The sequence below is a fragment of the Lepidothrix coronata genome, unplaced genomic scaffold (genome assembly GCF_001604755.1).
Source record: "Lepidothrix coronata isolate B3197 unplaced genomic scaffold, Lepidothrix_coronata-1.0 Scaffold18, whole genome shotgun sequence".
In the NCBI taxonomy this organism is placed as follows: domain Eukaryota; kingdom Metazoa; phylum Chordata; class Aves; order Passeriformes; family Pipridae; genus Lepidothrix; species Lepidothrix coronata.
This window is the reverse complement of record NW_016690198.1, coordinates 1,504,947-1,516,960: the sequence shown is the minus strand read 5'-3', so window position 1 is coordinate 1,516,960 and position 12,014 is coordinate 1,504,947. Positions and strand designations below refer to the sequence as shown.

At 38.1% G+C, this 12,014-nt stretch overlaps 1 protein-coding gene across 2 annotated transcripts in view; it reads left to right on the top strand.

Annotated features, from left to right (window-relative positions):
• The window catches only part of RORB (RAR related orphan receptor B), a 142,106-nt gene that overhangs the window by 118,928 nt on the left and 11,164 nt on the right, over positions 1–12,014 (top strand). For both annotated transcript variants that reach the window (XM_017807369.1, XM_017807370.1), the window contains exon 5: positions 11,496–11,617. In XM_017807369.1, coding sequence (XP_017662858.1) covers positions 11,496–11,617 — 122 coding nt within the window. The remainder of the gene's footprint in view (positions 1–11,495; positions 11,618–12,014) is intronic.

Sequence of the window (12,014 nt, the reverse complement as noted above, 5' to 3'; positions counted from 1 at the left end):
TGCACATCTGGGAAGGCAGAAATTTCTCATATTGTAGGGACTTCAGTCCAGGAGATGAAATCTTCTTGTTGTATCAAAAGCAAGAATTTTATCATTTGCAGAATGGCTTTCTCCTCACATGATTCACGGAGGTCAGCTGGTACCGGGAAATTCTAAAGTGAGAAGGGAGCTCCAGTTCCTGATAGCAATGCTTGCTCCCAAGTGTGATTTTAAATTAGCAGGTATTAAAGACTTATTTTTAGACTTGATGAAATAAAGACCATCTTGTTTAAATATATGTGCATAATATTATCTATCAGTGAGCCGAACATTGCATTTTCCTCACTAAAGTTGTGGCTCCAATCTTGATCTGTAAAAGGTACTGGAAGGGCTTCCCTGCCCTAACTGCAGTTGAGATTACAAGCCTATAATTTCTTAGAGACAAGATAAAACTATTAGCAAACACTGTTGTGGAGAAAATAAATTGGGTAAGGCTTTACTCCAAGTCAAATTGAAGAATACCTTATTGCTGTGTATATTTAGGTATAAACATACCACAGTAAGGAACCACTAGAACATAAAGGAGGTCACATAGCCCAGCCTCTATAATCACAGAAAAATGGGTTTACATAGATTTACATGATGTTTCTTTGACATCAGGGCTATTTGAAGGTACCCAAGAGAGCTTACATTTCTACCAAAATTAAATTAAGGTTTGTAGACTTGAGTTTAATCTTCCCTTTTCTCAACCCCTCTGACCCTGCTCAGCTATGTATGTCTTAGGGTGGGCAGTAACTCACTAGGACAGACACCTAATATGAATTGGAGGAGGCACTACCTGCCCTACACCATAACACACAGATCTTTTGTCGCTGACACTTGACTGGAAAATGACAATAAAGGAAAACCTTAAAAATTTATTAAAGACTGGCTCAGGATAGTTATGTAGAAGACAAGCCGTCTTGAAAACTGCAGATGACACTGTGCATATGTAATTTATCTTGATTTAGCTAGGTGAATACATTCATCTCAGGACCACAGTGAACAACTTTATATTCTGTAAAGTTATTTAATTTCCATTGCTGCAATATCATACGAGCAGGAGCTTAGGATTTAGTTATTTCACTGTCTCAACTTGGAGATCTTCACCTGTAAACATTCTCAACTCCTCTGCTGAGGATTGGTTTGAAAGTCAGTTCAAAGATTTCAGCAGAAATCTTCCCATTAACTTTAAAAGAATTTAGTTTGTTCCTCCATGCCTATACTGCTCATGAATTTCCACAACACTGTATGTTGCATATGCAGTATATATATGTCAGCATCAGACCGATGTCTTAAAAAGTCTGCTGTGCTTTGTTTTTGAAAGTTGCAAAAGCACTTCTCCCATGATGAGCATTTCCTACTATTATTCTTTAACTCCCTTCTCTTTATCTCCAGGGTTTGTTCCCTGTGCCAGATCAAGTGTTAATAGATAGCTTACTGAACACTTGTTAATCAGTTAGATGCTCTTTAAAGGGACACTCCAAATCACACTCAAAATGCAATGAGCTTTGTAACTAAAGTCCATACCTAAGGTGACATTAGTAGCTATGTTTTATGTTCCCTTTACAAAGCCAACACCCACCACGCAGTGAAACATGATGTTTTTGTGACTGCAGTCCTGTATAATGTTCTTTCACCTCTTTTTCTAGGCCATAATTTAATATCTCTCCTACCAACCTGACAGTAAAAACTTGCAGCGCTGTTGTCGACACCCTGACAGCTGTACTTCAGAGGAGCAATGTTGCCACCTAGTGAGCATTTAAGATGTGGTGTGTGCATTTCTGCGCTCATGCCATCAGGGCACTGTATCTTACCATCATTACCTATTTAAAAGTGACAATCAGAATAAATTAATATTTCCGTTCTGTACTCAGTTCATGTGACAAAACTTGGAACTTCTGCTTGTTTTAAAAACTAATTAAAAATATGCATAAAATAGTATTAAAAACATGCATAAAATAGTATTAAAAACAACCTTATCTATAGCCTGCATTTTAAAGCATCATAATATAGTTCTTTAAAGTGAGCACATTTCTAATCCATTAAAGTAATTATATAAAGTAACTCCTTTTCTGCTAAAAAAAGAATGTTTTCTTGCACGACCAAGCTTGACAAAATATGTTCATTCTATTGAAAATAAAAAAATCAATTAGAAATCAACCATTTGTAGCAGTCAAAATATGTAAAATTACACATCATATATCCCGTATATTACCCTATATCATGACAGTATTCTCAGAAATAACACTGTGCTGTGAATATTGTCAGATTAGAAATCACACTGAAAGATCAGTGTAAATCTAATGGTATAAAGTGTACTGAGACATGCTTTAGCTGCCAGTTGTAAGAATAGCCTTTTGGCTGATTCTCTGTTGTATGTTTTGGAGCAGAAATTTCAATAGCAGAAGAAAATGGTAACAGGTTTTCTGCAAGAAACCCTCAAAAAAAGAAGGCTGGAGCAGGTACCAGAGCATGGAGGGCCTGGGACATATGAAGGAAGTGTGTTGTCTTCCAGGACTGTCTCACTCACAGCCTGCAAGGAGGCAAACTGCAGATGAAAATCAAGAGGTCAAGGCAATGATGCTTTAGGAATCACTGTAGTATATGGAAGTGCCATACTGTCTGCCGAAATTTCTGTGGTTTGAATTAGTGATTATATGTTGCTTTCTTCCTCATGTGAGTAAGCCCTTTACTGGTTTAGTGTCAATGCTCCCTGTCCTTAATCTTAGTGTATGGTGTTTCAGGGTAGTCAGCACTGACAATGTGCATACTTGTACTTTCTGAGAACTTAATCTGGTGTCCATAGTGTATTTCTTTGTCATCCTAAACAACGTTAGTCGATCATTCCTTAATCCTCAAGCACAAGGAAGCCAACATAAGTTTGGTTTTACACTTTTTTTTTCTTCTCCCAGTACCCATGCAACATCCTAAGTTTGACTTCCCAAGGCTACAGTTCACTTTTTCACACTGTTTGCCTTCTGTCTGGTAAATTTCATCACTCACTTCATGCTTTTCACTGCTTTCCACTTTATTCCTGAGAATAGTGTAATTCTGCTTGTTTTGCATTTTGTGATGCTGTTCCCAGCTCCATAAGTAATGATGTCTTTCTTCAGTCCATTCAATTTCATATTTTATTTCACAGAACAGCAACAATTCTTTTATACAAGAGTGAAAAAATACGAGAAAAAGTTGAAGTGAAATGCATGGGAGAGGAACATAGATGTGTGTAGTGGAAAAATTCAATGCTACAAGATATAGGGCTCAGAAAAATGCTGAAACTGATTATCAGAACACAGATTTTACAGTGCAGTTATCTTGCACAGATGAAAGTCACATGTAAATGGGAATAGTTAAAGCAAGATATTAAGGCATGGAGCCTTGTCTTGTGTTCCTTTTTGATTACATGAATATTTTTTCTTTTGATCTGGCATTGCTTATGGTAACCAAATTGTTTCACTTTCTGACACTATACGCTAACATGATTTCAATAAAACTTATTTGCGAAACTACAGGAAGATAGAATCATTGTTGAATATTTTATTATTACTTTTTAAAACGTTACTATAGATAGACTGCTTAAAATCTTTACAAAAAGTGAATTGTAAGCCTGTAACAGTGAAGTAAGCACTAAAAGATATGTTAAATTCTCCCAGTCTTTTGCAGATTAAGACAGGGCAAACTCTTCAAGCCCTGGTTTAAAACCATTAATATTCCAATTACTCCATGCATATTTCTAGGTTTAATAGACAACAATTTCCAGTCTAAGTAGTGTTTGCTTAGTCATAAAAAATGAAACCACTTTCTTGTTTCAGAACAATCTCAATTTTAATATAAAGATCTCTTTGTGTAAGCTGTGCTAGAAGAAGCTAGGAAACAGCTCATCTCAATAAATTTTTTATAATTATATGATGCCTTTAGAGTCCATGTTCCATAAGCTCAAGTTATTGCCTTGGTTAGTCTGCCAGTTAAGTCATCTCTAATTAGTACAAAATATACATTTTTTACTAAATTGGCTAAGACCCGGGAGAAGCATTATTAAGTAGAGACCTTTTAGCATTTATAAAAATCCTCTAGGATTTAAAAGAATTCTAGGTCCATTCTCTAAGTTCCTTAAGATAAAGACTTCTTTCAGTTGTACTGGCATTTCTAGTAATTTAGAGCTTTTTAGAAAGGCAAATGAAACACTGATTTGCTTTGAAGGAGAGAGAGGAAACAGACAATTCACACACATAACATTTACTCAGTGGTCAGTCTCTTCATGACAGTAACCACTGAATAACTTGAACACAGGGAAGGGTTATTCATTAACTAATTCTAGCACTCCTAGTCTCATATGAGTGTTTTTGTGTTTCATACCATCTTCTTAGGCTGCATATTTTGTAATGCTACAAATTTATTAAACAAATAGGGCTTATGAAACTTGCTAGTCTGTTTATAATAATTTTTGAAAGGGAAATACTCTGTGCATGATAAAGTTGAGAATGCCAAGGAGAGTTGAAAAATGTAATGAGTTTTTACTACCACTTTTAAGACAAAATGTTCCTATTCTTCTGTGGAAAAGAAAAAAGTTCAGACTTTTCAGCCAGTTAATTTGAAAAATTGGGACTTATTATCCGTGTTTGAAAGCAAACTCAAGACATACTTTTACTTTATTCCCTGTGTCGCTGCCTCTACGACTGTCAAAGAATTTCTTAATATAATCTGTGCAATGAAACCAGGTTTTAAAATTTTTAATTTTGCAGTCTTAATACCCTTGAGTCAGGGTGCAGAATAGTGTAGATCCAATGCTATTTTGGCAGTTTTTTGGGTCATAGAACAGAGATTTTATTTAGAATACTTGGCTGGAGTTTTGATAGTTGTACAAATTGATATGCATGCTTACAGCAGCCAGCCAAAACTGTGATGTTATTGCAGCATTAATTCAAAGTAGATCCCTACGAGAGCTCAATTTAGGGTATAAGCTGAGATGAGCTCTTAGCTACCCAACTGGATCCTAAGGGTAAGTGGCAAATTAAAGATTCATTATTCATTTTAATTGAAGAAGATTATCAGTGTTTTAGGAAGCACACTTCAAAGTTCTTCAGTTCCCTGTGCAAAAGAAGGGATTGCTGAGAAAAAACTGGAGTCTCTCCTGAGAAAAGAGACAAATGAAAGAACTAAGGAGCCTCTAGGAAGCAAACACTGCCAAGTACTGTTGATAATTTCTACTTAACAGGCACATTTTACAGTTGGTGAATGTTGTGTGGAGTCCATGGATTGCATCCATCCCCACCAGTATTGTACTTGACCTCAAGTTGGAGTTTTTTCTCAGTATTGTAGTTGGAGATTTCTAAATATTGCAAGGAAATGCATGAAAAAGGCAGGACTGACTTATCAGCTGACAATAGACCCCTGTGGGTCTGTGCTATGCTGATTTTGGTTGTTACTATTAGGTTGCAGTGTTGAGTTTTCTCTATGTATTTTGGATTTCAGCAATTCCTACACTGCTGATGCAATAAATGTTTGAGCAAATGTAATCTTTGGAGACTGCCTTTTGTGAGGTGACTGCTGAAATCTAAAATAAAAAATGTAATGGGGGGTGAAGGGGAAGAGGAATCAAAACCAAAACATAACAAAACCAAGAACGAACAAATAAAGAGCCCAGGAGAGTAGCCAAATCTGGAAACAGAAAGGGTCATTTATTGTTCTGGAAGTGGTGAGATGTAGTCCTAAGTTCATGCAAGAGGTATATAGGGCTTTTGCAGTCTTTCTGTCTGCCCAGTCCTTCTGTCAGGGCTGTCCAATGCTTCCTTAGCTACTGGCCCACTCCTATGAAAGGAAGCAGCAGTCTCAGACACTTGGGTTCCTACAGCTTTTGAAGAGGAAACTACTTAAGAGGCAAAGGAGACAGACAACCTCAGGGAAAGGCAGAAACACAACCAGTCCCATGTTCACCCCAAAAGGTGGTGGCTGCTGACCAATCAAACTGACCAGACCACACATTCATGGTACCTATTACCCACCCAGACACTGGAGATGAAAGGCCATTTCTTTTGCTGAAATGGCATTGTTCTCTTTATGATCCTCCTCAGCTTCCTGATATACAATTTTCAATTTTCAGCTTTTTCCAGACATCTACTACTATGCATTAGACTTTTTTTTTTTTTTTTTTTACTGCTGCGTCACAAAATCCCAATTAAATTATCTCCCCTTTCATCCGACACCTTTCAGGTCCTCACTAGCAGTACCCCACCTGCTGCGACAAGAAAGGCAGAACTGCCCCAGCCGTGGGGAGCAGGGGCCAGCCTTACCACTTGGGTCATGGCTCTCCAGCCATGCCAACCAACACCATCTAGGTTTCCTTGTCACCCCTAAGAACAGAGTCTCTACAACTAGAATAGTGGGCAATTGTAGAAAGCCAGACAAGTATATACAGGACAGGAATGAGGTTCAACAAGACCAAGTGTTGAGTCCTGCGCTTTGGCCACAACCACATGCAGCGCTACAGGCTACGGACAGAAGGCTGAACATGAGCCAGCGTGTGCCCAGGTGGCCAAGGCAGCCAATGGCATCCTGGCCTGGATCAGGAACAGTGTGGCCAGCAGGACTAGGGAAGTGATTCTTCCTCTGTACTCAGCACTGGTAAGGCCACACCTCAAGTATCATGTTCAGTTCTGGGCCCCTCAATTCAGGAAGGATATTGAGGTGCTGGAGCAGGTCCAGAGAAGAGCAATGAAGCTGGTGAAGGGTCTGGAGCACAAGTCCTATGAGGAGAGGCTGAGGGAGCTGGGGTTGTTTAGCCCGGAGAGGAGAAGGCTCAGAGGAGACCTTATTGCTCTCTACAACTACCTGAGAGTGTAGCCAGGTGGGTATCAGTCTCTTCTCCCAAGCAACCAGCAACAGAACAAGACGGTACAGTCTAAAGCTACATCAGGGGAAGTTTAGGTTACACATTAGGAAGAAGTTCTTTGTAGAAATATACGGGCTGCCCAGGGAGGTGGTGAAGACATTGTCCCTGGAGGTATTTAAGAAGAGATGGATGTGGCACTTACTGCCATGGTGTAGTTGACAAGGTGGTGTTAGGTCAAAGGTTGGACTTAGTGATCTCAGAGTTCTATTACAACCTAGGTGATTCTGTGATTCTGTGGTTATTCCATGATGCATTTTGTTTGAGTGTTTCTGATTTTTCAAGACCTCATATTGGTTACAACTACTGACTGTTTTCTTGATTGAGTAAGTTATTTCTGGTTTATCTCTCTGGAAGCAAATACTTTTCTTCTAGATTTTATTTTTAATGAAGCATAGCATTTGTACGAAAAGTGCCTGCTTTCTAAGAAAAATTTCAAGGTACCAATACTAAGAAATCTTCAAATTTAGAGCCAATCTACCTAATGCAAATGCTTTCATGTCCTAGTGTATGCCAGAGTTTGGACACTGGGAGCATTATTTTCTGTGGACCATGTTTCCCAGAAAGAGTTAATCTGCCAGGATGTGGTGTGACTTTCAGATTCCCTGTTATCATTTAATATTAAGTGATCATGATGAATGGTAGGAGATTTAGCCCTAATGTAATAAATGTAGGCAAAAGGGGAGGAGTAAAGCAGCTAATCAACATTGTTTTCATGTTGTGTCAGATAAGCTTTACAAATTCTGCAGTTTACAGGCTACAGTTATTATAATGCTAGTGGTGTACTGTCATGCAGGCTCAGGAATTCTTTCCTTTGGAATTATTAATTTTCACTCAATAGTTGCAGCAGTTGGTGCCTAGAAAATAAAATGTTGCTGACTTTGATTCTCACACTTCTGTGGTCAGAATCATCTCTTTTGTTTTCCTTTTCATACAGCAAACCTTGCAAGCCTACTTCAGCTTATGTAAGATGGAAGCTGACAGCATTTCAAGGAGAAATGCTGTTCATATTGAGGTCACAAAAATGGAATTGCCTTTTGTAGTCCTTGCAGCCCATCCAAACAGGATTGCTAGTTGTGTACATGCAGTTTCCCAGTGAAAGGGAACCTTTGAAATCTCCGGCCTAAGATTTTTGAAAGCAAAATAAACTAAAAGTCAAGAGTGATATGTGAAGTAACTGTAGTAGACTCTTCTAGCCTGGAAAAGAGGTCACACATAGATGTTGATTATCAACCCAGCAGGGTACCTTCACAGGCTTGAGGCCACAGCCACTGCATCCAGGCACTCTCTCTCCTCCCACTGTGTGTAGATGTTTGCTTGCTTTCTTCATTGTCCATTTCTTTCTAGTTCCACTAAAAGAATTAATCTGTTGAAGTCAATGGTCAGCAACTTTCAGAGCTGCTAGGTCTCACAGAAACTTATCATATTTTGGGTAGAGCACAGTTCCTGTGACAGGACAGGTTTACATTACATGTCAGTACATTATTCCCAGTGGTTTAGGAATGTCGTTCTGCATGGAATTTTCCAAGATGTGTACTTCATTGGCAAAACAATGCTAAAATCTGGAAATGTGAGAAAAAAAAGACATCTATGGTCTGTGAAACACTTTGAGAGTGATGTTCTTGGCTCTGCTTGCTTTGGATCTTCTGTTGCTGGACCATCTGAGAAGCCAAGACAAGCTTATACTTCTTTTACTTTTTGAATCATGCCAGCTCTGCCACCAAGTGTATGCTGTATTTGCATAAAGCTCCTTCCAGAGACTTCAGCACGGAGTGTAAGCAAGCAGGCTCCTCTGCTGCTTATGCTGAATGAGCAGTTCCCTCCTCCTCTCAGACCCAGTGTACCCTTTTCATCACACACTCAACATTGTTTAGCCTGTGGCACAAGAGTTTCAAGTCTGTCTTGCACCTGATTCCTCTTTGTATGTCAACATTCAGAGCTACTGCTTGCTGCGATTGCCCCAGGCCTTTGCACATCTAATTGGGTTTTAATGTCAGATCAACATAAGCACAAGTACATAAGGAAAAGATGTATAGGGGTAAACACAGAATGCCATTCTACAAAACCCTGAAGAGTTTCTGAACTCTTCTTTCCTAAGGTAAATACATAAATGGTGGGAAAAGGAATGGAGCTGAGGAGCTTTGCAGTAATGGAGACCTTCTAATAAAGTATATTTTGAAGTCAGTGAAATCAAAAGGTCTTGTTTTCAAATTGTTGGCATAGGTCACCTTATCTGATTCAAAATCTGTCTATGCAATAATATGAAATTATGTGAGACATTTACTGTAAGCGTTTTCTCTATGCCAAGAGTGTGAATAGCTTGACAAATTGTAGCTTGTGTAACAAATTGTGAAGCTAGGAGAGCTGGGCTTAGAAGCACAAGAGAGAAGAAGACCAGACAGTGGCTGCAGAGAGCAAAAATCCTTCACCCTTGAGACTGCAGAATTGTAATGCAAGTTGAAATCATGCTCCTGCGCTGTTTTTTTAGATACAAGGCCTAAATGTTCCTCTGACCATATCTCAGTTCTCTCCAGTTAAATCCTTCCAGGAACATAATTGACAAAAAAATATAGCTTGAGTTGAACTTCTGCAATGGGGTTTACAATAGCTAAGGATGTTCCCAAAAAGATAATGTAGTTAAAACTGTAAATAGAACAATCTGGGGGCAAAGTTCTGAACTTTGATCTTCTAAAAAAGGTAGGTTTTGCTTGCTTTTCTTGGTTAAAGATCTTGTAAAAAAATTGTTTAAAATCATCATCCTTTTATTCCAAGATGCCCATTTATCTCTAAGATTTTTATTATGAAATGCAACAGTTTATTATCGTGGATTAAGAGTTGCATTCAACCTTCCATAAAAGAACAGTGGGTAGGTCACTGTACTTACTAATATACGCTCTTGGTTGTCTTTATGCCTGAGCCAATTCTTCCATCAGGAAACCTAAATATAGTGTTGACCTTTAAAGGGATACCTGTACAGATTCAATTGAGCAGGTTTTATTTTTCTATACAAATCTGCAACTCATTTATGTTTTCTTCACTGCCTTTCCACTGAGTCTCAGCTTATTAACCGTGACAGTACTACAGACACGTGTCCTTTAAATAACACTCCTATAGCAGTGTTTACAGAGAGCATATACATGTTTACATTCTTTCTTCAGCTTTCCTTCTTGCTGGCATTTTTAAATTCAGTCAATATTTGTCCAAAGAGACAGTCTTATTTTGGAACTCTAAGCTCCAGGTCCATAAACTCTGTGCAAACTGTTGAGGATGTGAACAAGTAAATGATGACATACTTAGTTCTTTCTACATCCCATGCTCAGGTCTGGCTAATACATTGCCAATGTCCTTTCCCTTTTTGACAAATGTTTTCTGTGCAATGCTGATTCTGCCACAAGCGCTTCAGTTCACTTCTGTGCCTTTGCCTTTTTTCCTTTGTTTGAAAGTTGTTTGGCTTAAGTGATGTCTTCAGGCTGAAGCACTGAGGTTTCAAAGTCACAAAAAAGGAAATCATCAGTTTTCTATAACATGTTTTATCAAGACATTTCAACTTCCAGTGTTAATGAATTCATGCTGGAAGTTTTTGTGAAAATCTTTTTAAGCGACTCAAGTAGCTTAAAGGGCAAAGGTCTGCTTTAAAATACTTCTCTAAGAAGTTTACGCCTAGTTTCGGTGGGTTTCCAGGGCAGCACTGAATGCTTCCCTTTCTGCTTGCGTCTTGCATTTCGTGTTGTGAAGTAGTTTCTAAGGCTGCTATTTCAGGATAACTTTAAGGTAACTTAGTGTTGTATGTGACATCTGTGTTCCCTATCTCTCCTTCTAAATCCCAAGATACTAGTTTTAGCTTTCACCCATTGCTAAAACCAGTCTCCATATTCTTGCTCATCAGACTAAATTAGAAAATTAACTTGAGAAGAAAGATACCTGTTTCCTGTTTCTTTATGAGTCTGCCCAAGGTAATGCAAATGTCTCTGTCAGGTTTGAGCAGTCAGTCAATTTCTGTGAGACCTAGCAGCTCTGAAAGTTGCTGACCACTGACTTCAACAGATTAATTCTTTTAGAAGAACTAGAAAGAAACTGACAATGAAGAAAGCAAGCAAACATCTACACACAGTAGGAGGAGAGATATTGCCTTGAGGCTGTGGCCTCAAGCCTGTGAAGGTACCCTGCTGAGGTGATAATCAACAGCTGTGTTCTTCATCTTCTCCAGCCTAGAAGAGTCTACCAGTTACTGCACAGGCATGAGGCAGACAAAAGTGATTGGGTAACCAAATGGAAAAAAAAATGTCCAATTGACATTTATTTAAACTCCTTAAAAATCACCTTCAGAATGAAGATTCTGTATAGTTTAACAGGTATCATTTACTATGATGATCCACTATGTACAGATCCACTGTTTATCAAGATCATTTGACTTGGCATACTGAAACATTTTGCAATAATCATCTTCATAAATAAAAAAAATAAGAGAAAGGTAGCATTGGAAAGAAAAGATTAATTCTGTTAATGTGCATTTTCCAACAATTTCAATGTTTTCAACATTTTGCTGTTGCAAATCACTGTTCACTGTGTTTTATTCTCCTCTTCACAGATCGAATTGCACAGAATATCATTAAATCTCATTTGGAGACATGTCAATATACAATGGAAGAATTACATCAGCTAGCATGGCAAACCCACACATATGAAGAAATTAAGGTTTACCAGAGCAAGGTACAGTCCTATAATATGCTTTTTCTGCTGCTTGAAATTGTTAACTGTGTAATTTATTTGGCAAGAATACACTGATGAGTTTCATGTAAGTGAAAATAGGCTGCTAAATATCTCTGAGGAACTGGTTACTGAAAACAAAGGAGTGACACTTCACAGAAAGAAGCAGCAGCTTTCCAGCATATGGACATGTTTGCTAATGTTGAAGCTTATGTACAGTCATGGAATTCAGTTTTCCATTTTTGTTATAACAGATCTAAACCTTATGCAGAAATTCAGTTGACTTTATTGTGATCACGACTGGATCCGTTGTTTTAAGGATTTTAAGAAAATAAGACAATATAACTTTGTTTCCTTATAATTTTAAAAACATGTCTGCTTTTTACGTAAATAACAAATA